General features: G+C 37.1%; 1 protein-coding gene across 2 annotated transcripts in view; it reads left to right on the top strand.

Annotated features, from left to right (window-relative positions):
* Positions 1–4,228: 4,228 nt before the first annotated feature.
* Positions 4,229–27,607, top strand: part of LOC112030746 (probable E3 ubiquitin-protein ligase ARI8) — a 37,792-nt gene continuing 14,413 nt past the window's right edge. Inside the window, exons 1-5 of one of the 2 annotated variants that reach the window (XM_065762553.1) lie at positions 4,229–4,614; positions 12,697–12,821; positions 13,113–13,218; positions 13,331–13,421; positions 17,945–18,117. In XM_065762553.1, the coding sequence (XP_065618625.1) occupies positions 4,339–4,614; positions 12,697–12,821; positions 13,113–13,218; positions 13,331–13,421; positions 17,945–18,117 (771 nt within the window). In that variant the 5' untranslated portion in view covers positions 4,229–4,338. The remainder of the gene's footprint in view (positions 4,615–12,696; positions 12,822–13,112; positions 13,219–13,330; positions 13,422–17,944; positions 18,118–27,607) is intronic. The other variant, XM_024063411.2, reaches the window with a different exon arrangement.

Here is a 27,607-nt window from a genome sequence, read left to right as displayed (position 1 = left end):
ATGTAAAGCCTATCAAATATAAAGAGACATTGCATAAATATATCCCTTAAAATAGTTTTTCAAGTAAAACCATGCTCCCACTTCCTCCCCCTTTCCCCTTCTTAAACACAAAATAATCACTAACAAACTAATTAACAAAAGGCTAAAGTGTAAATTATACCCATAAAGTTTAGGCATCTATAAATTTTACATCTTGAAATTTCAGAATTTGGATTCTTAAAATTATATTATGTTTAAATCAACAATCCATTGGTTCATGTTTTCTATTGAGTGTAATATAAGTTTGTCACATGTATTTAATTTTTTTTAGAAAAGTCACATGTATTTAATTAATTCAATAAAATGATGTCATGTCATTTTTGGACTTAAGCTACAAAAATGGAATGACATCAAAAAAAAAAAAAAAAAAAAAAAGAGGAAACGATATTATTCTTTATTCAATTAAATCATGTTGTACAATGGGGAGGAGGAAAGAGGGGCATTTTCCTAACCAAACAATGACCTCCTCATCCTTTTTTTGTAGCACTAGCTAGAGTTAAGGCAACACGAATACATCGTAAATGTATACTATTAAAAGAAATTAAAGAAAAACTATCTCTAATTAAACCAATGTCTTCAATAATCCAAGCAAACAACAAATTCTGTCTGAATTCAAGAGGTCCACAAGCTTAGCAAAGTTGCATTCCACCATCACCTTTTGGAAACTGGTATTTTGACAAAACAATAGTGCCAATCTCATCACTATATCTGCTATGCAGAAGGGGTTCAAACTTTTCTATAGACAATGTTAGGAAATTTAGATCTCGGTTGATAGAATTGACAAATTTTAAATTCAAGTTGTTAATTAGATTAATTATGAATAAACTTTGTTAAAACAAATAAACATTAATATTATGTCAAAATCATACAGTGAAAAAATAAATATGACAAGATATTATAACCCAAGAAAACTAATGAAACAAACTAGTTTCATAGTAAAAAAACCTAAAGGAAAACCTTTTCGAAAAGTAATCCACTATAGTAAAGAGGAGTTTCAGATCTAGTACAAAATCTTTATCCCCAGACTCTACAATCTCCGTAGATGAACTTACAGTAGAAACCTTCTACCGCTTTAGAATATCTGAACTCTTCAATATATGAACGCCACCCTTTTTTGCACTAATCCTAGTACGTGACTAATCAATGATGCATGGCTTTCAGTACATGACTAACACACCAACTTGAAGAAAATGTAACTTGAAGAAGCACTCTAAGGCGCAAAGATGTAGTAGCTTCTTTCAGAAAGAATAAGGCATCGGTTACCTTTTTCATATGTTCTCCTTGTATTCTCTTATGTGACGGCTTCTAAAATAAGTCTTATATATGTCTAGAGTTGTGAGAAAAGAAATTCTACACAAATATTTAAGCATGGGCTGAAAATTAGATCTGGAAATCTGAATTTCATAATTCTCAAGATACCCAGATAGGTAGTATTTGTCGAGCTTCATTAAACCTCGATAGATGGCTATCTGTCGAGCAGCTTTCGAGCTATCTATTCGTAGCTGTTAAGCTATCTGTCCAACTTTAATGAACAACTTTTCTTCACTTGTTTCTTGGTCCAATTTTCGTGGCTTTAATACTAGATTTGAACAACATGTTTCTTGAAGTATTAAACACATTCTAGATCTACCCAATTACAAGTAAAGTGCATTTTGTCAAAAGATTAGCCAATTACATAAAATGTTGACATATGTTCCTAACATGAATCACATATGTCCTAACAGACGATGACATGATACCTCTAAGACTTCACCTTTATTGTTCCTTATAAGAAAATCAATCCATTTGGATCCCAAACCAATCTTTGGTATTGCAAAACCATCCATCACCTCTAATTTCCTCTTTAAGCTATGAAAACCATCCATGTTGAGACGAGTTTTAGATAAAAAGAGGATTTTGGACCTTCTTCATTTGCCAAACAGCGAAGTTCTTGAACTGCCTCTAGGATCCCAAGCCCTCGGCAATTGAGGCTTAAAATCTTCATGGTGAGAGCATTGTTGAAGGAGTACCTCCACCTATAGTTTGCAATATACTCAGACTTTCCGTACTTAGCAATTATTTCTTATGAGCGTGTGAATCCAGAGAACTATGCTTCGAAGACATACGCTTTGATAAGCATGGAAGTTTAGGTGAAACTTTAGTTGCAGCTTTGTTATTAGAACTCCTAGGGATGCGTTTCCAAGACCGAAGAGAGGATTTTTTCTAATTCGGGAAGAAAATCCAACTCCATATCCCCATTTGAACTTTCCCTGTTTGGATTTAAATCATCCACTAGCTTATCCTTCGCCTTTATCAGTTGTTAATTACTATGCAAAGACTTGCCACTCTCCATCTTCTCAAGAACTAGAAGAGTTGTGTTGTAAGTGTATCCCTCAAAACATGGAGCAAGTTTATTCGATATTTGTCGCCCAACATCATTGGATTCCATCGGGTTAACAACTAGCCGATTTTCTTATGAATTCAAAACTTGAGTCACTGAGGGAATAATGGTATTTGGTGCTATAAATTCAGGCTCACCATTATCTCATTTTGAATTTGAAATTTGAGTTGAAACCTAACGATTTGAATCTCTGTGTTCCTTCGAGTTTCTTACTGTGGATGGGTGAGCTTTAATCATCTTTCCAGTGAACTCATCGGCGGATGACATTTTTAGTGGTTGCTACCGAAGTTTATCACCTCTAACTGCATTATCTTCCTCATCAGAAAGGAATGTATCTTTTGTTTCAACATCACTGTATCCGTGTGGACCGGAATTTCCTTTTTTTTACTTGGTTTTTGGGGCTACAGCTTGCAACCAAAGGCCAAATTCAAGCACATCAACATTTGTATGGAAGCATCCTTTATTAATCCCTTGATAATCACGATCCTGATGGCCTAGTATACCACATCGATAACAGAACATAGGCAGCCTCTTATACTTAAAAAATACCCAAACATCCTCCATCTCTTCAATGTGAATCATTTTTCCCTTCATAAGAGGTTTTGTGATGTCTTCATCTCCCTAAATCCTGAGAAAAAGACCCCAAGCAAGGCCACTTTTTGAAGCGTCTATCACCAACGAAACTCCAATCTCCTTCGTAATACGATTACCAACAGCAGTATTCATACTTTTGATTGGGATGTTGAAAACCCAAATCCAAAAGGGAAAGTATTGAAAGGAGACACTACTTAGACTAATATCTCCATTGAAGTGCTTTAGTAGGATAAGCTTTCTATCGAATGACCATGGGCTTTTATCAAGAACATCCATCATGTCTTCCCTATGAACAAAGCTATCTAGAAAAAGATTTTTTCCAACCTTTTAATAGTGACTCCCTGTGAACCACACCAAAGTTTTTGAGTGGTTGATTTGAACGCCTCCTTATTAAATTCCTTAGTAGCTTGTAGCTTGAACAAGATATTGAATTGAGCATGTTCCTTCAATGAGGCCACCTTCTAAGAACTAACAGACAAAACACCTTTTTCTTCCTTTGAGAGTGGAATTTTTTCCACAGCTCCTCCAACGCCATATCCATGGTAAATATAGATCCTTATAAATCTGATCAAAGAAAAGAACCTGCAACCAACCTATAACAGTTGAGAGAATAAGAAAAGGACAAGAAAAGAAAGATAAAGAAAAAAAATCCTCTACTTAGATCAGCAAAGCTAATCTTAGAGGTTTGAGACCTTACGTAAAGAAACATAAGTTGGTACCTTTTACTTTCCAAGACCACAGAGAGTCATGGAGAGAAAAGTTTTATTCACTTAATGACATCAATTTATTGACTGAACTAAACATGTGTGACAAATTTTTTATATAGTACTCAACATAAAAGAAGGACAAGAAGACCATTTATGCAAATAAAATATGATTTCGATGTCTTTCTCAAAAAAAAAAAAAAAAAATTTCAATGTAAAATATAAATTTCGAAATTTTATGATGTAAACTTCAAGGACTCGATGGGTATAAGAGCAACCACATCAACGCATGCAAACTTTCCACCTATTTTACATAAAAAAAAGGTACTTTTTTTTATTTTTATTTTATACATTTATTTTTTTAAAACACCTGCATCGATCTATTTATTCTATATACCTATTTAATAAAATATTTATTATTTTTTTTTTCGCTCTCTTTCTCTCTCAATACTACCAAAAAATATTAAAATATTAAATGCATGAGCTATGCAAAAAATTTTTTTTACCCCTACTTCTTCATATTTACAGCTATCCCTCTCTTCTCCAATAAAAGCACCCCCAAATTTCTAGGGCTTCTCCAAATTCCACAAATCCTTTCAGTTTCTTCTGAACCGAAAAAAAATGGAATCGGAGGACGATTTCGACATGCACGACGCCCGCGACACCCATCAAAACGAAATCACCACCACCACCACCACCACCATCAACGACAATGAAGACGGTGTCGTTTCGGTCGAGGACGACGACTTTTATAGCGGCGACGAAGACGACGACGAAGATGGTGAGACCGCCAACGCTTTTGCTTTCGACAGCGACGACGATGCTGACGTGGCAGACTACGAGTTCATCGACAACGATTCTGACGATTCCGACGACGTTGTTTCACACCGCTACCAGGTGGCTGTTACGTAATTTTGTTAATTGGTTTCCATTTGGGTCTATTGGATTTTTTTTTTTCGCTTTAGAATATTGAGCTTTTTTTTATTGGCTGTTTCATAATTTTGTTAGATTCCATTTGGGTTTATAGGAATTTTGAGGTTTTTGCTGTGGAAATTTCGAATTTTTAGAATTTTGGGTTTATTGATTTTGATTATTGGATTTCATTTGGGTTCTTAGATTTTTGTTGCGGTAATGTTGTTTCTTATTACTTTTTGGATTTTGGCTTTGTGGATTATTAGAATTTTATGTTTTTATTTTTAATTGTTTTTGTTGTTGTTTAGATTTGGCTATGCTTGATTTTAATGATTAGGTTCCATTTGGGTTATTGAAATTTTGAGGCTTTTTTTTTTTGGTCGTGGTAATGTTGATTCTGATGGATTTGTAGTTTTGGGTATCTGGGGATTTTTTTGGTTAAGAGTTATCTGCTTCATTCTTGTTTTTTTCGTCTAGTTTGGGTCATTGGAATTGTGATGTTTGTGGTAATGTTGATCCTGATTTTAATTTTTAGAGAGCTAGCTTCAGTTGGGTTTAGTTGGGGTTATTGGAATTTTGAGACTTAATTTTGGTAAGTTAAATCTGCATGATTTCTGGTATTGTGTTAATTGGGATTATCCAAAATTTTGAGTTTTTTGTTGCAGTAGTGTTTATCCTGCATGAATTTGGTTAAGTGGTTAGCGTGTCTAATTGGTGTTATGGGAAATTTTTTATTTTTTGTTCTTTTAATGTTAATTTTGGTTGATCATGTGAAGGAAATTTAACATGGAAGCTATTTTTTAGATGTCTAATGAAAAAAAGGAATAGGATTAGGTACATTGTAGGCGTGGTATATTAAGTTTTGACACCGCAATTTTTGAAAAAATAGGACATGGGTTTGGCAGGACATGTCTATTAAATAATTATTAAATATATTTTTATTTATATTTTCTATATATTGTTAAGCACTTATTTTTCATATAATGTTATATATATATATATATATATATAAATATAGAGTAATAGTGGACCATAAAGCAAATCCATGACTCTAAAGGATGTTTAGACGTTATATTACAAACCAATAATAAAGATATTTATTAATTTTCAAAGGCATTATTACTATTCAGAGCATGAATGCTCCCTTTGTTTTGTGAAAGGGTATTCAATTCCTCTTGTTCTCATGTCTCGGCTGTGTTTTGTATTTTTATTTTTTTAATTTTTAAAAAGGACACGGCTGAGTCACGCATGTAGAAGTGTCCTAGAGGTGTCAAGTGTCTGACACGGGTACTACACTCCAAATGAAGTGTATGTGCTTCCTAGGTTGAAATTTAATTGGGGAAATTAATAAAATGCGACCAAAGTATTGTACCTAAGTTTACCCATAAAAAATATGGAGAAGTTTGTAATGATCTTCACAACTCCATATGGTTTTTCGTGTCCTAGAGAAAGTGTATGATCGGGTACCTAGGGAGGTTATGTGGTGTGTTATAGAAAAGAAATGAGTTTCTCTAAAATATATTAAGTTGATTAAGGATTTGTATGATTGAGTTGTAATTAGTGTGAGAATTAGGGTTTAAGTGATAGCTTAGCGGGAATGGAATCTTTGGGGTGCTCCAAGTTTGTGGTTCAATCAAACCCCACCTCTCCCGTCCCCACTATCTACCTATGAAAAAAAGTTGTAATTAGTGCGAGAACAATTAGATGCATCGCAAGTGAGTATCCTATCACTATAGGATTGCACCAAGGAGCAACATTAAGTTCATATCTCTTTGTACTAGTGATGGATGAGTGCATTAGATCGATTCAAGATGAAGTACCTTAGTGTTTACATATGTTACAATTTTAGTGGATGATGAGAAGATAATGTCAAGTTAGAAATTTAGAGGGATGCTTTAGACTCTTATTTATAATTTTTTATTAATGGTGGTTTTGTGGTGTGGGAGGGGGGCCTGGGGGGGTGGGTGTCGGTGATGCTAATTTTTCTTGATTGGTATTGGATTTATTGAGGATTATGAAAATTCGTTGTTTGGGTGAATCAGGCAATAAAAATCTAGAGTCTAGTCACTTATCAACAATAATAATAATAAAAGGGAAAAGAGAGTTGAGGAATTTAATTTCCTCAGTTAATTATGATAGAGTGTTGTTAGTGTGGTAGAAATGACAGTGGGATAGTAAAAGTCTTTATGAAGTTGAAAATGATTCCATGGAATGTTAGAGGATTGAATGCCTCCTAGAAACTTCTGGAAGTGAGAAACTTGTTACGTGAGTGGAAGTGTGATGTTGTATGCTTTTAAGAAACAAAGCTCCTTGGCATGGATAGACGGTTTGCAGTTTGTGGAGCTATTCGTAGGTGGATTGGGTGGCTCTAGATGCTGATCAAACTGCTGGTGGAGTTTTGATTGTGTGGGATAGGAGGGTTTTAGAAAAGTTGGAGGTTCTGGTGGGTTTGATCTCAATGTTGGTTCAATGGAAAGGTGTGGAGGATGCTTTATTTGGGCATGTTCAGGGGTTTATGGTCCAAATGATAACAATGTGAGGGGTTATATGTGGGATGAGTTGGTTGCTATTCAGTAGTACTGGAATGTTCCTTGGTGCTATATTGGAGATTTTAACGTTGTTCGTTTTCCAAGTGAATGGAGGGGTGGTTCTTGTCTTACTCCAGCTATGGAAAAGTTTTCTGAGTATCTAAACTTGATAGATTTGCCATTGGAGGGAGGGAGTGAGTTTTACTTGTTCTAGTAGTACTAACCTGCCATCCATGTCCAGGATTGATAGAGCTTTGGTGTCACATGATTGGGAGCAACACTTTCCGGATGTGATCCAGCAGATTCTACCGCGACCTGTTTCAGTTCATTTTGCAATTCTTTTGGAGGTAGGGGGTATGGCGAGGGGGAAAATTCCCTTTTGGTTTGAGAACATGTGGTTGAAGACAGATGGGTTTGTTGATAGAGTTGATTAATGGTGGAATTGCCATTCTTTCTTAGGTACACCTAGTTATGTGTTTGCTAAAAAAGTTGAAGGCTTTGAAAGAAGACATTATTTAGTGGAGTCCTTGAGAATTTGGCAATTTGGCAATGTTGGTCGTTAGAAGAAAGAATTATTGGGGGCTTTAGAGTTATTAGATGCTAAGGAAGGGGATCTTGGACTCACTAAGACGGAGATAAATGAGAGAAATGGAGTGAGGTTGCAAGTAGAGAATCCTCTTTCTCTAGAGGAGATCTCATGGAGACAGAAATCGAGGATGTTGTGTATTAAGGAGGGTGATAATAATACTAAATTCTTCCACAAGATGGCTAATTCTCATAGAAGGTATAACCATCTGAGTTTTTTGAAAGTGGATGGGGTGATTTATGAGAAGGGAGCAGAAGTGGCTGCTCAGGTTGTTCAATTTTATAAAACTCTGTATCAGGAGTTAGAAGAGTGGAGGCCTTTTGTGGAAGGTTTGGATATTGATCAAATTGGAGAGATGGAGAGGGGTTGGCTGGAGAGGATGCTTGAGAAGGATGAGATACTATCAGTTGTCAAAGAAATGGAAGGGGATAAAGCTCCAGGTCCATATGGCTTCTCTATGGCCTTTTTCTATCATTGCTGGAGAGTTGTGAAAAGAGATGTCCTTGCAGTTTTTGAAGAGTTTTATTAGCACTGTAAGTTTGAGAAATTTCTTAATGCTACCTATAGCTTTAATTCCTAAGAAGAATGATACCTCTAACATTCGAGATTTTAGATCTATCAGCTTGGTGGGGAATATTTATAAGATCTTGGCCAAGGATTTGGCAAATCAATTGAAAGTGGTGTTAGATTAGTTGATATCTGAATCTCAGAATAGTTTTGTAGGAGATAGACAAATCCTTGATTAAGTTCTCATTGCTAATGAGTGTGTTGACAGTCAGGTGAAGTGTAAGATTCTAGGGGTGATTTGTAAGTTAGATATTGAGAAAGCTTATGACAATGTGAATTGGGAGACACTTTTGAAGTTGTTGAATTGGCTTTGGGGAGAAATGGTGTGGATGGATTTGAACCTGTATTTTTACAGTTCAGTTTTTTGGGTTGGTCAATGGGTCTCCAGCTGACTTCTTTGGTAGTTCTAGAGGTTTGAGACGAGGGGATCTGTTGTCTCCCATGTTATTTTTAGTTATGATGGAGATGTTTAGTAGGGTGGTGAAGAGAATGGAGGGGGTAGGATTACTTAGCGGCTTTAAGGCAAATGGTAGGAGGGGCAGATGGGAATGTGTTTTGCACTTGTTTTTTGTAGGTGATACTATTCTTTTTTGTGATGCAGATGTGGAGCAAATCTTACATGTTCGTTAATTGCTTATTTGATTGGTTTGAAGGTCAATGTATCTAAGAGTGAAATGGTTCTTATTGGGGAGGTAAATAATGTGCATGCTTTGGCAGGGATCTTGGGCTATAGGGTTGGGTTCTTGCCAATGATTTATCTTGGTATGCCTTTGGGGGTGTCTCATAAGTCCCTCTCTATTTAGAACCCTATATTGGAAAAAAATTGAATGGAAGTTAGCCGGGTGGAAGAAGTTGTATTTGTTGAAAGGTGGTAGATTCACATTGCTTAAAAGTATGTTATTTAGCCTTCTTACTTATTTTATTTTATTTTATCTCTTTTAACCATTCCTACACATGTGGCTTACAAAATTGAGAAGTTGCAAAGAGATTTTTTGTGGGGTGATTCGAAGACACATTTGTTGGGATGGGATAAGGTGTGTGTGCTTATTGCCAATGGCTTTGGAGGAGGGTGGTAGCTTTTAAATTTGGGGAAGAAAGAGAGGGGGGGGGGGGCGACCTCCAAGCTGGGAAGGGGTGTTCATGGGTATGGTTTGTGGAGAAGTATCTGGATGGGTTGGGAAGTTTTTAGCAAAAACATCCAGTTTAAGTTTGGGGTGGGGAATAGAGTGAAATTTTGGATAGACCTGTGGTGTGGGGATCTTCCTCTCCATTTGGCTTTTTCGGTTTTGTACAATTCTGTTGCAAATAGAGCGGCTTATATAGACTCATCTTTGATATGCCAAGGAGCGAGGGATGAGAAAATTTGGGATGTTCGTTTCATAATGATTGGGAGGCGGATGTGGTGGATGATTTCTTTCAATTCTTGGCTTCCAATTTACCTTCAACAACTGATGATGATTGTATGAGATGAAAGTTGACAAAGAACGAGGATTTTAATCCATTCATTTTTTCATAAGTTACACGGTTCTTCTTCTGTTGTTTTTTCATGGAAATGTATTTGGAAGGTTAAGGCACTCCAGCGTGTCTCTTTCTTTGTTTGGACAGCTGCGTGGGATAGGATTCTCACGGGAGATAACTTGTTGATTAGGGGATTTGATTTCGTTGACTGGTGCATTATGTGGTGGTGTTGTGGGGAGACAGTGAATCATTTGTTGTTACGTTGTTGAAGGGCTTATCGGCTGTTGGGCTTTGTCTTTAAAACTTTTGAATTTTGTGGGTTCCCTCATGTTCGGTGACAGATTTTCTATTTGGTTGGTGGAATTAATTGGGGAAGATTCATCTGACATTTGGAATTTAGTTTTGTTGTGTTTGATATGGTGTATTTGGAGAGAACGCAATTGGTGGACTTTTGAGGACTTGGATAGATCCGATGACTAGCTACTTGCTCTCTTTTCTGGTTTCCTTTTTGATTGGTCTAGGGCTTGGGGACTCACATCTAGTGATTCTCTCCCTTTGTTGCTTAGCTTTCTCTTTCTTTGTAATTAGTGCTTCTTTTATGTTTTTGCTTTTCTCTTTTTTATTTTATTTTATTTTTATTTTTTTTTACTTTTTGACATGCTTTGTGCCACTTTGCATTTAGCAGCTTTTTGAATATACATCTTTCTTACTTATCAAATAATGATGATGATGATGATGATGATGATGTAGAGCCTAGTTTGTCATGGTAATATCATTTTTGGTTGAATTGGGTCTTTGGCAAGTGCTACAGTGTTGGCAATGCTTAAATATTTAAATTACAGGAAAACTGGTAGAATTTTCATTTGTTTGGGCACTGCTTCTATGAATGAACTGGACATCTGTGGCATTGTTGCTACTGTAATATTAATTGGAGTTGATTTTGTTGGCTTAAAAAAGGACAATTTTAGCACCTATCAAATAAAAAAAGGAAAATTTTATCAACCTATAAAAGGAACACTGGGTGAGTTTTTCTATGTTGATGATTTTCGTTTGGTGATTGTTGCTTCTTTGTTGTGGACTATACAATCTATTTTTTTTGGTTATGCTGACGTGAGTTCTTTGAATTTGAACATGATAATTTGAAGTAGTCTTAGCAATTTGTAAGTATAGGAACTTGGTAATTTGGATATGTTTTATTGAATACTTGTGCTTCTTGTGCAGAATGCTCAAATGATGAAACCTTTAAAATATAACTATGTTACATAGTCTCCCCAGGTTCTTCTTGAACGTACGTAGTTGTGATGTATGGATGTTCATGAAAGTCCAGTAGCATGCTAGTTCTAACCTTTTGGAAATGTTATTTTGTTATCTGTCTATCTTAGTGGTACAAGTTTCAAAGGAATTTTACCATTAATAATATGTCCATTCCCCCTCTCCTCCTTCATGGACTAGCAGGTTTTATGAGATTATATGTGCAAATGCAATTTAAATCATTGTATGGTGAATTTTTGGGACTCCTTTTATGGAAGTTAGAAAGGTGGTGGAACCTCTTTGTTATGGTTTTAAAAACCAGACCGGTTTGGCCGGTTTGACCGGTTCAACTGGGAACTGGATCTTAATCCGGACTGGTTATTATTTAAAACTGGAAATGAAAGAAAAACTAGACAAATAGGACAAACCGCCAGTTCAACCGGCATAACCGGAAACCGGTGTGGTTAAATCGGTTTTAGCATTTCTTCATAAATACTTCAACTGTTGTGTTTTTAACCCAAAAAAAGAAAAAGAAAAAGAGAGAGATCTTGTTTTAGATTTAAGAAGAGAGATTTTGATTTTGAAAATGTTCTCTCAAGTATGAAGTGATGAAGCCTAAGACACTCATAGTAACCCAAAAACATCAAATTTACTTTACTTACCTTTTGCTCAAAAGAAAAAAAGAAATCAGATTTACTATATTTTTGTTGAGGAAGAACCAAAGAAGCCCAAAGATAAGCAGATTTATAATGATCTGTCTGCTTCAGTTGAGGCTTTTTTTGTTGCTCTTGCCTCTTGCACATGCGCATATGAGGAGAGAGAGAGAGAGAGAGAGAGAGAGTATCGTAATATGCACAAAACTATTGTTAAACCAAACATGTGGATGTATGGATTTCAAAATGTGTGGTAGTTGGGATATTAACTTGTAAATGTTTGGAGGTAAAAAAAAAAAACCAAGTGGGCAGTGATATTGTTACCCATTGGTGCATTTACTTTTTGTTATTTGAAAGGTTAAAAAATAAGTAAAATATTTTATAGTGGGCTTGTGGGTTATGGGTGCTTATATATGTTTTTTTGTTTCTGTTTTAGTTGAATTGTGTTGAGTGGTGTCTAAAAGTTGGTAAGCTAAAGTTTAATGTTTTACTATTATTTAATTTTTTTAGTTAAAATGACCAGTTATAAAATGATTTATTTATTTATTTTTATAATTATTAATTAAATTATTTATGACGTCACTAGTTCGACTAGAAAACCAGTAACTAGTCCCTTTTTTTGGTTTTTTCACCGTACTGGTTTTTAAAACCATGCTCTTTGTAATTATAGGGCAAATTATATGGCAGTTATAAAATCGAAGTATGCATAACTTTGTGTTACTTTTTGAGTTTGTGCTTGTTTGTGTTGATGTATGTATGGATACTTGTGATACAAATGACTCATAATTTTTCCTTCTACTTGACTTCCATCATATATATATATATATATTTGATTGGTAACTTTCATCATATAAATTCTATTCTTTTGCCATCCAATTGTTCATAAAGACCATGTTTTCTGCTACAAGCACACACTTATGCATGTGCATGCATAATCAAGGAAAAAGAAATGAGTCTTTTAGTTGCCTTTCTTCTTCTTTTATTGTAATTTTTTATTCTAAGCGTGTATGGCTTCTTGTCTTAGCAAAGCTTTACCATTCTAAGTGAAGCGGATATTCATCAACGTCAAGAGGATGATATCATGAGGATATCAACTGTGCTTTTTATTTCAAAGGTTGCAGCTAGCATACTGCTCCGCTATTATAATTGGTAAAATGCTTTGACTGATTATCTAATGTGGTTCTTACATAGTTTTGGAATGACATTATATTTGTTCGTACAAACTGATTTGAGCTAGTTATCAAAAAAGCAAACAGATTTGAGCTCTTGAGTAAATGTGCAAGTGCCCCCAAAAAAAAAAAAAAAAAATTGTCCATTGGTTTATAAATTAAAAAGAACTTGTGTCGTGCAGATTACTTGTTTGTATTTGGTAGCCCCTTGGTTTTGAGCATTGTGGTGCCTTGATGTTCTGTAGAATTTATATTTCCTTTGTATATGCAGGAGTGTCAGTAAAGTGCATGATGAGTGGTTTGCAGATGAAGAAAAAGTTAGAAGGTCTGTTGGCTTGTTGGAGAAGCCAGTTGTTGAATATCCAAATGCTAGAGAAGTATGCAGTTCATTCTCTACTATGCTATTAAAGTTTTGAAAGCTAGGGTTTTGACTACCTTGTTTATCCTTATTAGAATTATGTGTGTCTTGATGTATTCTTGTTTTGACAGCTGACTTGTGGGATATGCTTTGAAGCCTATCCTTGTGACAGGATTCACACAGCTGCTTGCGGTCATCCTTTTTGTAGTTCATGCTGGGCAGGTTTGTTCTATTGGAATGTCATTCTATATGATCATCCTGAGAAAAGTCAACTTCAGTAAAAATATATGGAAAATGGTGGCGTGTTTGTTGCTTTTAACTGTCCTTATCCATAAAAAGATTATCTTTAAGAAATGGCTGCAGAGAAACAAGCAACTACCATTTGGCTAGACCAAACCTTGACCTTAATTAAATTCTCCAAGCTCAATCAAGACCTTGTTTACCTCATCTGAAGGAGGGTCCCCCGGATAATATATGATAAGGGCTTTCATTGGGCATTCTCCTGAAGATATATATTAGGCATGAAGACCATCCCAATTACAATTTATGGATACAAATAAGCGAGGAAGACATGCAAGCAAAGATGAAAGTAGAGAGTTAACCTACAATTTGAGTAATTTGCTTAATAGAGATACCTCACCAGATTTAGTTACCAACATGATACCTATTTGAAATAAGATTTAGGGTCCGTTTGGATACAGTTGAAAACTGAAAACTGAAAATATTGTAGCAAAATAATTTTTAAATGTGTGAATAGTGTTGTGGGACTCATTTTTAATGAAAAAGTTGTGAAAAAGTGAGATTTGTGGGACTCGTGAACGGTGCACTGTTCATTGGCGAAAAGTCAAATAATGCGGGTACTGTTCATGAACAATAGCCGCATTACACCTGAAATGCGTGAAAAAAAAAAAAAAAAAAAAACGGAAAACTTGCAAAACATAGACGCCATTGCCAAACGCTCACTTAGAGAATAAATGGCACAAATCTTTATTTTATTTTAATATTTTTTTTGCTTAGGACACCTAGTTGTCTAGCACCTCTGACAGTAACTGATTTAAATAAGGTTTGAAATGATGACGCAAATGAGTTGTTGCCGGATCGAAAACAAGATTCCAGATCTAATTTATAAGTTAGATATTGAGAAGGTGTACAATAATTTGAACTGAAAAGCTTTTTTTATATTTGCTGGAGAGAATGGGGTTCGGGGAAAAATGGAGGGGTTGGATCTGTTTTTGTTTCACCACGGTTTGGTGTTCCGTACTTGTGAACGGATCTCACTCAGGTTTATGGTTTGGTGTTCCATACTTGTGAATGGAGCTCCCTTGGGTTTTCTTCATGTTTCAAGGGGCCTAAGGGAAGATGGCTCTCTTTCACCCTTGCTATTTATTCTAAGGATGGAGGTATTGAGTAGGATGTTGAGTTGGTCAGTGGTAGGGGGCCACATCTCTGGGTTTAAGGTTGGTCTGGTGGGTATGAAGTTGAGTTGAGGATATCTCATTTGTTTGCTGACAACACGGTCATGTTCTGTGATGTATGGTGGGAGCAATTGCTTTTTATTAGAATGGATCTTACTTGCTTTGAGGTAGTTATTGGATTGAAGGTTTTTTTTTTTTTTTGATAGGGTTATTGGATTGAAGGTTTACCTAAGTTGAAGTAGTTCCAGTGGGAGATATTGGGGATATAGATGAGTTGGCTGATATAATGTATTGTAAGCTTGCCTATATAGTAGTTGGGCATACCTTTTGGGCTCGTTAAGGTGTGGAATCTACCGAAGAATTTGTCTGGTTGTGGTGGGTTTATGTTCAAGAAGATTTGTGGATTTTGGGGTTTAGAACTTGTTTTTTATAAGAAGGGTTGGGGTTTAAGAGAGTAAAGATTGGATTTTTGCTTGAAAAGAGACTGGAAAAAAAACTATAAATTTTATAATGAACAGTAACAATGAACAGTGAGTTAAACAGTAACTATGAACGGTAACTGATAAGAGAAAAGAAGAAAGAAAGAAGAGAGAGGAAAAGAACTCTTGAGGCCAACGTGCCTTAATACTCAATAATTTTATTAATAAACTTTTTGTCTCCTTTGAAAACATTGAGTAAAATGTATAAAGAAGACTTTCTTGTACTAGTAGTATTAGACTATTAGGAATCCTAATTTGACTGTTAAACCAATTCTTGTTTGAATGAATCCAAAGCCCATACATGAAGACCCATAAACTAATTAAGGCTTACTTATTGATAAAATAAAACCCATGGTCCATAACTATGGCCCATATCCAATTGTAAAATTATTAAAATGCCCTTGACTCTAGAATAATAAGATAAAATATAAAACCTAATTAACTACCATGTACACTTATTTTTGGGCTTTGCCTTAGCTTTAGGCCTCCAAAGAAGGTTTATTAATTTATTTATTTTTTTTATTTATATATTTTAATATGAGTAAATAATGAAACGGAATACAAAAGCAAGAGCCTTGGTAATGGCAAATGCCTTTTACCATAAGCTATAGGTCGCGGGTTCGAGTCCGGGAATCAAACTCTCCAATAAATTAAGGGTAAGGTTGCCTACTATGACCTCTCCTAGACCCCACCCTTGGTGCAATGGCAAGTGCTTTTTACCAAAAGCAACAGGTCTTGGGTTTGAGTTTGGGAATCAATTTTTTCAATAAATTAGGGGTAAGGATGCCTACCATGATCTCTTCCAGATTCTGCAAAAGTGAGAGCTCTGTGCACTGGGTAAGAATTTTTTAAATAAGGAAATAGAATACAAAGTTGTTGTACTTCCAAAGAAGATATTCTCTCTACACCCATGCTAACTTATGTACTTCTTCACACATGAGGTAGCTCTTCTGGAATAAATTACTTATCAAAAAAGGATTATCTATTTTGGTAGACTGAATGAAGGATAGAAAAAGTAACAATTTCATGTATCAACTTCTTATTATTGTGTCTGCTCATTGGGGGAGGGTGCTTTGTGGTTGGCCTATGCAGTTGTTGAAGTGACCTTCACTTGCACCACACTGGCGAGTGATTGTTGCAGATGGTTGAGATGACTTCTCTGTTAGGTAAAGTTGTTGGAATCTTGAAAACAAGTACTTAATGCAGTTCTGATTGCCTCCATGAGTGGAGTAGTTTTTTAATGGAGTTCAGGTCAAATGTAAGTTGTGGAATATGGTGGTGCTATATGTTTGGAGATTAGATTCAGATCTACTTTGTATACTTTGAGAATACGCAAATAATGGAATTACTCTATTTTATTGTTATGGTTTGGAGCTTTGCTTTTGTAGAAGATTTTAGTGTTCGGAAATGGTAGTTATCCGAAGGAGTAGTAACATTTGACTGTGAAACATACCTCATGAAGCAGAGGTTAGTAGTTCAAATATCCCCTTCCCTTTCCTGGGGCCGAAACTTGTTTATGAAAAGAAAAGGCAAATAGGGAAGTGGTTGCCTAGGTGTCTTGGCCTGGTATCGTGCACCTTGCGTTCATGATATCCATGTAACCTAACCTCTCACTAGTCCCAGTATCCCTCACAAGATCTGGGTTTCCAAGTTTATTTGTGCATTTCATAAATAGATTATATACAGGGGGAAAAAATTGATAGTTTTTTTTTTTTTTTGGGGGGGGGGGGGTAGGGTTTATGAGTAGCTCTATTATAGGCAGACTCCTTTCTGTCAGGTTTACACATCTAGTGTGGCAGAAGGGAAATACTTTCATGTCTTAAATGTTTTGGGAGGTAATAGTTTGGCACATATTTACATGAACTTTGCCTATCAAAAATCAGTTTTAGACAATCTCTGATTGCAGTTCTCAATTTTATTAAAGGGGGCTTTGACTTTGGTTGATGGTTTATGATCAAGTGGATATTGGGCCACCTATTGGACTATTGTATTGATTGGACATTCCTTTGTATTGACACGGGTTTTGTTATAGTTTCTTTTTCTTGATGTACAGCTTGTGAATGACACTTGACTTTTTACACCAGTTGATTTAGATTATAACTATATTGCGAATGAAAAGGGTCATTGTTCTGATACCCTGAGCAAGGGACCTTCAATTTTTTGTTACAATATCATAGATTTGTTTAATTAATGACCTATTTATTTGTGTGTTCATAAATACAAAGAAGCGAAGTGGAAATGTTATATTTGGGAAAGTAAAAAAAAGAAAAAGGAAAGGAAAAGATGCTACCATTTGTATTCTACCACAATCAGGTTGCTTGTTGGCTACAAGAGTGGAGTATGATAATTTTGACATGATAGGTATTATGATGCAAGACAACCTAGGTGTCCATACCATATTATCAAGAGTAGATTTTTTTTTTTTTTTTTTTTTTGATTGAAAAATTTGGTATTCTATGCACTTAAAAAATAGAACAAAACTTAGGTACAGTACTTTAGGTTCCTCTTTTAATATTCAGCCATTGTGGCTTTTTTTCTCATGGAATGGAAGTGTATTTTTAGTTGAGTAGCCACATGGCTGAATTTTAAGAGGGGAATCTAAGTAATAAACACCTTAGTACTATACTTAAGTTTTGCTGTAAAAAATAATCACTGCCTATATTTTCTGTATTCCAGCTGTATTTTACTGAACTTTAATCTAAACAAAATTAATCATTTTAATAAATTGATACCTACATATGAATTTTTTTTTCCTCCATTTTTCTTTGTGAATTCTTAAACTCCTTCCCCCCCAATTGGAGTTCACTTCAGTTTTGATTTCATATATTGATCTTTTTGTTTTCCCCTTCAGGTTATATTAGCACAGCCATTAATGATGGTCCTGGATGTTTGATGTTGCGATGTCCAGATCCATCTTGTGGTGCTGCTGTTGGTCAAGATATGATCAATGTATTGGCTTCTGATGAAGACAAGGAGAAGTATTCTCGTTACTTCATCAGATCTTATATTGAAGACAACAGGAAGGTAAGTTTATATTTGGAACTTTCATGAATTGTTTTCTGTTGTATCTCAAATAAATGACTAGTTTTTTTTGTATTTTACAAACATATTCCAATGAGATGAACATATGCTTTTTTTTTTTTTGGTGGGGGGGGGGGGTATGCAAATTAAGACAAGGAGCTTGATTCATATTCCAATGAGATGAACATATGCTTTTTTTTTTTTTGGTGGGGGGGGGGGGTATGCAAATTAAGACAAGGAGCTTGATATAGTGATATATGATTAATCTTACATACTCCTATCCCATAATGAGTGCACACTTTGAAATTCACCCATATTGAGAAGGAAGTGTATATTGCCTTGACAACTCTGGATTTCTTTACGTTCTTGCAACTTTTTCCCAGTAGGTAAATGAATGGATTAAAACTGCAAAAAGGGGCACACACTAGTAGATGGGAATTAATCAAAAGAAGAACAAAAACTAAAGGATGCTTATCATCTAAATTTGAACTAAATGAAAAGTGTTTTTAAAAAAATGCCAAATCATGATATGACGGTAACAATGAATCGAAAGACAGCTAAACTTCCTTGAGGAGTTGAAGGATCATATATAATTTATTGCTTGTTAGTTATGGGAGGTTCTACTTTTGTTTTTGTTGAATCTAAAACTTTTGAGTTCACTGTTGAGGAAGGGGGTTCGTTTTTCTCTCTTTGTATCTTTGAAAGAGGTAGGCAAACCTCTCGTTTTGTCTGTATGGGTAAGGAGAGTGCGAAGAGAATTTTGTCTCACGTTGAGGAGTTGACATCCAAGCAACAGCCAGGTCAGTTTGTGAGAATGGCTCGGGAGGGAGATAGAACGTTTATCCTTCAGTTGGGCTCCAATGCCCATGGCACTTTTCTGTTGTTCTCTAAACTAGACAAAGGCCGCCGGAGGGGTTCCATTGTCATACCGGAAGGGAACTTGGGGAGTGGCTGGAGAAGATTTGGTGTCCATTTGAGGAAGATTATCTTTCCGGTTAGCCAGAAACTCGGTGCTTAGCATAGAAGAACCACCATGAAGCCGGTGGGGGTGTTGCAGAATTTCCGGCAAAATCCTAAAGGTGTTGTTTACAAAGGGAAGAAGATGATGTCAGGGTTTCAAAATTTGAATCCAGATTTTTCTTGGGGAGGGAATTCCGGGATTGAAAAGGTTAGTGATGGGGTGGTTGTCACGTCAGTCATTAAGGGTGCTGCGTGTAGCAGTGGTTTTATTTCGTCGACCTTGGATATCTCCTTGCGCGTGGAACGTGGGAATGATGGGCAGTGGCCGGTGATTTCTTCTAAGGTTATTGAGGTGGGCCCGGTTGCTGTGAAGCCCAGTGGTAACAATAAGTTATACTGTTTTAAAACTGTGTTAACAAAAGGAAGTGGGCCAAGGCCCCACGCATCTTGGAAACCCAAAGCCCAAGCTGGGCTTCATAAGGTTTTGCCTTTTCAGCCTAAGCCACTATGTGTTAGTGTTAGTTCTAAACCCCCCTTCTTTAAATCCGATGAAACCCAGTCATCAGGTGCTTCGCCTAAGTTGTCCTCTCCTGCTTGCAACACCGATGTCCAGTTGCGTGAGTCTTCTCTTCAGCCTAGTGTATCGGTTTGCCATGTTTTCGGGATCGGGTCTTCGATTTCTTCTTGTGAGAACTCTTCCTTTGCATGCGATTCTCCTCTCTCAGTGCCTCTCCTGGTGGTTCCAGGCTTGGGATCTTCATCTTCGGCGGCTCCTTCTGTTCTTTGGCTTCCGTAGATGATCTCAAGCAAGCTGCCAGCTTTGCTGTCGGTCCAAAAGGTGGGTAGTAGATTACCGGTGAGGGACGAGGTTGGGATGGGGTCCGAGGAGGGGAATTTTGAGGCTGATTCGGCAAGGACTTCTCAGCAATCAGAGGGATCGGAGAAGTCAGATCAAATTTTCACCAAAGCACCACAGGATTTTGGTCCTTCCCTTAGTGATTTTGTTGGTGATTTGAGCAAAAATTGGGGTAATTCCAATGATTGGATGATTGAATTTTGGGATGGGAGGAAAATAGTTATCCCACTTTCAGCATTTCGTTCTCCTAATTTCGTGTCAGACTAGATTGCTTCGGAGGGTGTAGTTAATCCAGGTATGGATTCTCTTGTTAACGAGGGTCAAATTAGTAGTTAGGCTTCTGAGTATGATGGTGCTGTGGGTTCTGCTACCTCTGAATTGGGGTCAGAAGGTGAGACTTGGGACTCTGAGGTGGGTCTGTTGATGTGGGAACATTTAGGTGAACCACTTGAAGTGGCACCTCTGGTAGTGGATAACTCAGTGGTTATGGAGAGCCCTATGGTTGAGGAGAGAGGGTGTACGGTGGATGTCGACAACTCCAAGTTGTCACTTTGGGTAACTAATAGAATAAAAGCTTTCTAGAAATCTGTTGGGACCTCACTGGAGGGGTTCGAAGAACAAGTTACAGGTTTGCTCTTAGCTCTTGAAGAGCGTAGAAAAAAGAGGATGTTGGAGGTAGCCTCTCAGAGGAAGATGGTTAAGGCTGGGCATAAAGGGCATCGTGAATTAAAGAATTTATTGAATTCTTGGGGTGAGGAGAATGAGGCAGAAAGGAGCAGGAGTGCAGTTAGGGATCGGGCCGTTGTAGTGCATCAATGAATTTAAGATTTGTTTCTTGGAATGTGAGAGGGTTGAATGAGCAGGAGAAGCGGCTTCGGGTTAGCAGTTTGATCCGTAAGTGGAAAGCAGATATTGTTTGTCTGCAAGCAACTAAGATGGAGTTAATTAATAGGGGTGTCATTTGTAGTTTGTGGGGAGGTCAACATGTGGACTGGCTCTTTTTGGGATCTGTGGGTGCTTCAGGTGGGGTGTTATTGATGTGGGATAATAGGGTTGTGGAGAAGTTGGAGGAAGCAGTGGGTCATTTCTCAGTCTCTTGTAAATTCAAAAACATGGTGGACCAGTTTGTTTGGGCTTTCTCTGGTGTTTATGGGCCCAATTGTGATAGAGACAGATGTCTCTTATGGGAGGAGTTATCAGGCGTTTGTAGTTGGTGGGAAGTGCCTTGGTGTGTGGGAGGTGATTTTAATGTGATTGGACAGATTCCTTCTTTCAGCTGACTGGGAGGAGAAATTTCCATCTGTTTGTCAAAGTCGGCTATCTAGGTTGCTTTCAGATAATTTTCCTATTATTCTAGAGGGTGGGAATCTTCTTGGAGGTAAGAAACCTTTTAGGTTCGAGAATATGTGGTTAAAGGATGAGGGCTTTTTGGAAAGGGTGTGTTCTTGGTGGGGGTCATACCATTTCCAAGGTTCGCCTAGTTTTCTCTTGGCAAACAAACTGAAGATGTTAAAATTGGATTTGAAGAGATGGAATGTGGAGGAGTTTGGTAATATAGGTCTCAGGGTCCAGAATTTATGGAAGGATCTCAATGTGTTGGAAGTTATCGAGGAAGATCGTGTGCTTTTAGTGGAGGAGAGTTTGGAAAAGGATCGGATTCGTGGAGAGTTAGAAAAATCAACCTTGTTGGAAGAAATCTGCTAGAGGTAGAAATCTAGGGCTCTTTTCCTTAAAAAGGTAGATAGGAACACAAAATTTTTCCATCGTATTGCTAATTCTCATAGAAGAAGCAATACCATCGATAGGCTTATGGTGGACGGAGAGTTATCCATGTATCAGGGGATCATTGAGGGGTGCATCTCTCAATTTTTTAGATAGTTATACTCGGAGAATGAGGTACATAGACCTCTTTTGGATGAGGTTTTCTTTTCTAGCATATCCGAGGAAGATGCCAATTGGCTGGACAGACCCTTTGATGAGGATGAAGTTTATAGAGTGGTCCATGATTTCAATGGTGATAAAGCGCTAGGTCCGGATGGTTTTTCAATGGAATTTTTTCAGTCTTGTTGGAGCTTGATGAAAACTAATATTATGAATGTGTTTCATAATTTTCATGCTCACGCGGTGTTTGAAAAGAGTCTCAATGCTACTTTCCTTGCTCTCATTCTTAAGAAAAATGATGCGTGGATGTCAAAGACTTTTGGCCTATTAGTTTGGTGGGAGGGCTGTACAAGATTATTGTTAAGGTTTTAGCCAATCGTATGCGAAGGGTGGTTCACGGTATCATCTTTGAACTCAGAATGCCTTTCTAAAAGGTCGTCAAATTTTGGATTCTGTCCTTATAGCTTCTGAGTGCTTAGACAGTAGAATGAAGGCAGGAGTTCTAGGGGTGTTTTGCAAACTGGATATTGAGAAACCTTATGACCATGTGAATTGGGAGTTTCTCCTTTTTTGTGACAACAATGTGATTTTTCCGATAAGTGGAGAAGATGGATCAGGTGTTGCATATCAACCGTTAAATTCTCCATTTTGATCAATGGTTGTCCTTTTGACTTCTTTGGGAGTACTAGAGGACTGAGGCAAGGTGATCCGTTATCCCCTTTTCTCTTTGATATTGTCATGGAGGCTTTGAGTCGTATGTTGGATGCAGCTATTGTGGCAGGTCAGTTTTCGGGCTTCTCAGTGGGGAATGCAAATGGTTCCTTGTTGACGGTGTCTCATTTGTTTGCGGATGATACTCTTGTTTTTTGTGATGCTAACAACAATCATATAACAGTTCTGCATGGGATTCTCTTTAGATTTGAGGAGGTGTCAGGGCTAAAAATTAATTTAGATAAGTCTGAATTGATTCCAGTTGGGGATGTGTCTAATATGCATGAGCTAGTGGAGATTTTGGGCTGTAGAGAATCAACTCTCCCGTTGAAATATCTTGGTCTTGCGTTGGGTGCTTCCTTTAAAGATAAGACGGTTTAGAATCCTATTTTGGAAAAGATGGAGAGAAGGCTAGCTAGTTGGAAGAGATTGTATTTATATAAGGGGGGCAAGGTTACCCTTATTAAGAGTACCCTCTCTAGCATGCCTACTTACTTTCTTTCCCTTTTCCCTATTCCAGTTAAGGTGGCAAAGCGGATGGAGGATTTGCAAAGAGACTTTCTTTGGAATGGTATCGGTGGCGAACGTAAAATTCATTTAGTAAGTTGGTTGAAGGTTTGTAGGCCAGTGAAGAATGGAGGGTTAGGCATTCAGTGCTTGAGAAGGTTTAACTTTGCCTTATTAGCCAAATGGTTGTGGCGTTATGGTGCGGAGAATGATGCTCTTTGGAGAAGGGTCATTAAGGCGAAGTATGGGAATGAGTTGGGTGGTTGGTGTACAAAATCCGTGTCTGGAGCATATGGTGTTAGTTTGTGGAAGTTCATTAGAAGAGGCTGGCTGTATTTTTCTAAGTTCATTCGGTATGATGTGGGTGATGGTTCTCGTGTGAAGTTTTGGGATGATGTATGGTGTAGGGACCATCCTCTTAAGGAGGTGTTTCCAGATTTATATAATATAGTAGGACAAGGGATGCTTCAGTCTCTAAGGTTATGTGCTTTGCTAATGGGAGAATTTTTTGGGACCTACAGTTTCGTCGCCTAGTGAATGATCAAGAGTCACAATCTTTGGATTCGTGTATGGTCTTGATCTACAGCCAGTTACTTCCTGTGGAAAATGGTGTGGCCATCGAAGGTCCCCCCCCGGGTAGCTTTTTTCTTTTGGACAACGGCTTTAGGCAAGATTCTAACTATTGATAACCTTTGGAAGAGACATTTTGTTGTCCTGGAGTGGTGCTTTATGTGCAAAAGGTGTGGGAAATCTGTTGATCATCTCCTTCTTCATTGTCCTTTGGCTTTTGAGATGTGGAGTATGGTCTTTTGCTTGTTTAGTATTTGTTGGGTGATGCCGCAAAGGGTAGTGGACTTGTTGGATTGTTGGTCTTGTAACTTCAGGCATCATCATAATATAGTTATATGGAGGATGGTGCCGCACTGTTTGATGTGGTGTATCTGGCGGGAACGGAATGTCAGAAGCTTTGAGGGTTACAAACGGTCCATTCTTGAGTTTAAGTCTTTTTTCTTTTTTTCTCTTCTCCAATGGTGTTTAGCTATACCATCTTTTTCTTGTTTATCTCTTCCTGTTTTGTTTGATCATTGTAATTTGGTTTCTTGATGTTTTTGCTTGTCTTGTACATTTCCTATGTACGGGGCTGTGTTTTTCTTTAATATGTATTTTCAGTTACTTATCAAAAAAAAAAAAAAAATGCTGAAGAAGATTGGGGTGGGCTCCTCACATGCATATAAGGACAGTTTCAAATTAAACATAGATTCATTTAAAATTCTGAACATTTTAAATTGTTTCAATTTGCCCTCTTAGTAAGAATGCAAAATTATGAACATTAAAATTATCAACTAAAGCAATGCAATGGAAATCCACACGAACTATTCTTAGGACTTATATAGACAATAAAAATTTGCATGAATTTGGGGGTAAGGAATAACACCCTTTGAATTGTGAACCCTTGTTCTGTGTTGAAGTTGTTGGGGGTCTATAATTGGGCATGACTATGGTTTCTGAAGGAGACAACATGGTTAAGAGGGAATCTTCCAAATGGGTGTTGAGGAAATTATGGGGGTTTAGTAAGTATGTTGGATTCTCAATTGAAGGTTTTAACTTTTAACAAGAATGTATTGAAAAAGGAAGAAAAATGCAAGTGGTTCAGTTGCTGGTCCCTTTGGTGTTAGTTTGTGGAAAAATATCAATCGGGGATAGCCTTCTTTGTTTCGTTATTTTGTGTATGAAATAGGCGATGGGTTGAGGGTGAAGTTTTGGCGAGACTGATGGTGTGGGGAGACACCTATTGCTGTAAGCTATCTTGAATTATTTAGATTTTGTTGAGATAAGAAGGCAAGTTTGGCTGAGCTTATGAAGTTTACTAATGGAATCCTTCATTGGGATGTAAGTTTCTTTAGGGCTGCCTATAGTCGGGAATTGGAGGCTCTGTTGAGCTTCATGGATAACATATATGACACTTCTGTAAAGGGGATTAGGGAGAATAAAATGAGCTAGAAACTAGATAGAACAAAGGGGTTCATGGTTAATGCTTATTATTGTATGCTAGTGGGCTCTAATGATTTTTGTTTTACTTGGAAAAGCATATGGAAGTAGAAGATCCCCTCTTTAGTGGCTTTCTTTGTCTGAATTGTAGCTTGGGGATGATTGGCAATTTAAGAAAAAGGAAGTTTTGGATATTAAGGGAAATGTCTGACGGTTGACCATCTTTTCCTTCCATGTCTGGTTGCCATGGATTTGTGCTCAATGGTTTTGGGTTTATTTGGAGTAAGCTGGGTTATGCCAAAGTCAGTTGTGGGGCTCCTAGCTTGTTGGCAAGGGCAGTTTGGTTGTCATTGGAACGGTCATATATGGATAATTGTTCCCTATTGTCTAATATGGTGTCTTTGGAGGGAAAGAAATAGTAAGTTTTTTGAAGATAATGAGAGATCCATATTAGACCTCAAGTTATTTTTCTTTAGAACCTTAGTAGATTGGCTGTTAGCTTTGTGAAACCAATAATTCTCTTCTTTTCTTGAATTTCTTGATTTATCTGTATGATATTGGTGATGGGTCTAGAGTGAAGTTTTGGCAAGACCGGTGGTGTGGAGAGACTTCTCTTGCTGTTAGATATCCTGACTTGTTTAGATTTTGCAGGAATAAGGATGCCAGTGTTGCTGAGCTTATGAAGTCCGCCAATGATGTCCTCTTTTGGGATGTGAGATTCCTTAGGGGGGTGCATGATCGGGATTTAGAGGCTATGTCAGTCTTCATGGAAACCATATATGGTTCTCATTTAAGGGGGCTAGGTGAGGATAAAATGTGTTGGATACCTAGCAAAGATAAGGGCTTCCTGGTTAGAGACTATTATAGAATTTTAGTTGGCAACACTTTCTTTGGTTTTCCTTGGAAAAGTATTTGGAAGTAGAAGCTTCCCTCTAGAGTAGCTTTCTTTGTTTGGACGACTACCTTAGGGAAATGCCTGACGATTGATAATTTACGAAAGAGGAAGGTGTGGATTTTGGATTGGTGCTACATGTGTAAGAGAAATGGTGAATTGGTTGACCATCTATTCCTTCATTATCCTTTTGCTATGGATCTATGGTCCACGGTTTTGGGTCTATTTGGCATAACTTGGGTTATGCCGCTCGTTGTTTTGGGGCTGTTAGGGTGTTGGCAAGGCAGCTTTGGTCGTCATCGAAATGGTTACATTTGGTCCATCATTCCTCATTGCTTAATGTGGTGTCTTTGGAGGGAGAGAAATAGTAGATGTTTTGAAGATATTGAGAGATCTATTCCGGACCTCAAACTTCTCTTTTTTAGAACTTTAAGGGATTCGTTGTTTGCTTTGCAACAACAATCTTTCCATTCTTTTATTGATTTCCTAGACTTTTGCAATTTTTGTATTTGATTTCCTTTCCCTTGTTCACTCCCTGTGTACTAGGGTGTTCCTTTTTTATATCAATATAACTTATTACTTATTAAAAAAAAATGTAATTTTTGTACTTGATTTGTTTGACCATTGTATACTTCCTGTGTACTAGGGTGTTCCTTTTTTGATATCAATAAATCTTATTACTTATCGAAAAAATAAAAAAACAAGTGGTTGAAAGGTGGCACATGACAAATGTGGAATGTATGTCCGAAAGCGTTTCAAGGTGAAAGCTTTTATCTCCTATGTGAATTATGATAGTTTTGGCTGTCATCAAAATGGGTATATATGGCTTATGGTTCCCCATTGCTTATTGTGGTGCCTTTGGAGGGAGAGAAATAGTCGGTGCTTTGAAGATAAGGAGAGATCCATATCAGACTTGAAGCTATTTTTCTTTAGAACTTTAATGGATTGGTTGACTACATTGCGGAACCAATCCTTTTCATCCTTTCTTGATTTCTTAGATTCTTGTAATTTTTGTTCTTGATTGTTTGACCCCTTGTACACTCCCTACTAGGGTGTTCCATTTTTTTGAGATCAATAAACTTTTACTTATTAAAAAAAAATGATAGGCCATAGACAACAACCAGTTGAGGGGTTGAGAAGGAGACTGGAATGTGGCTGTTAAAATTTAAATAATGAAGCTGTGAACGTTGACAAGGAATGTTTTGAAGAGCTTGTTGAAGAATTGGAGATGTGACGTGGTCTGTTCATAGGAGACAAGAACTGATAAAATGGATGCTACTATTGTTCGAAGGTTATAGGGTAGTCTTTTTGTAGATTGGGTAGTCCTAGGCAGTAATAATGCAGCAAGGGGGGTGATGTTGCTCTGGGAATGATGGGTGTTTGATAAAATTGATACCCTTGTGGGAGCTTCTTGGTGTCTTGTTAAAGCATGTTAAGGGAGGGTTTTGACTTTTGAGTTGGTGTGTATTAATACCATTGTGGGCAGTTCGCAGTGTCTTCCTTCTTGGATAAAATTGATACCCTTGTGAGAGTGTTTGAAGTTGTTGTGATGGCTTTCTTTGCTAATATTCATTGACATTGTGAGTTAGAAAAATCCCTCAATGCTTCCTTTATTGCATTAGTTCCTAAAAAAAATAATGTCACTTATAGCCAAGAGCCTTGTAGCTTAACTAGTTCATCCACGGTTCAAATCGCCC

Source organism: Quercus suber, unplaced genomic scaffold (genome assembly GCF_002906115.3).
Source record: "Quercus suber isolate HL8 unplaced genomic scaffold, Cork oak 2.0 scaffold_463, whole genome shotgun sequence".
Classification (NCBI taxonomy): domain Eukaryota; kingdom Viridiplantae; phylum Streptophyta; class Magnoliopsida; order Fagales; family Fagaceae; genus Quercus; species Quercus suber.
Note: the sequence above shows the minus strand (reverse complement) of the source record. Positions and strands in the feature narration are given on the sequence as shown.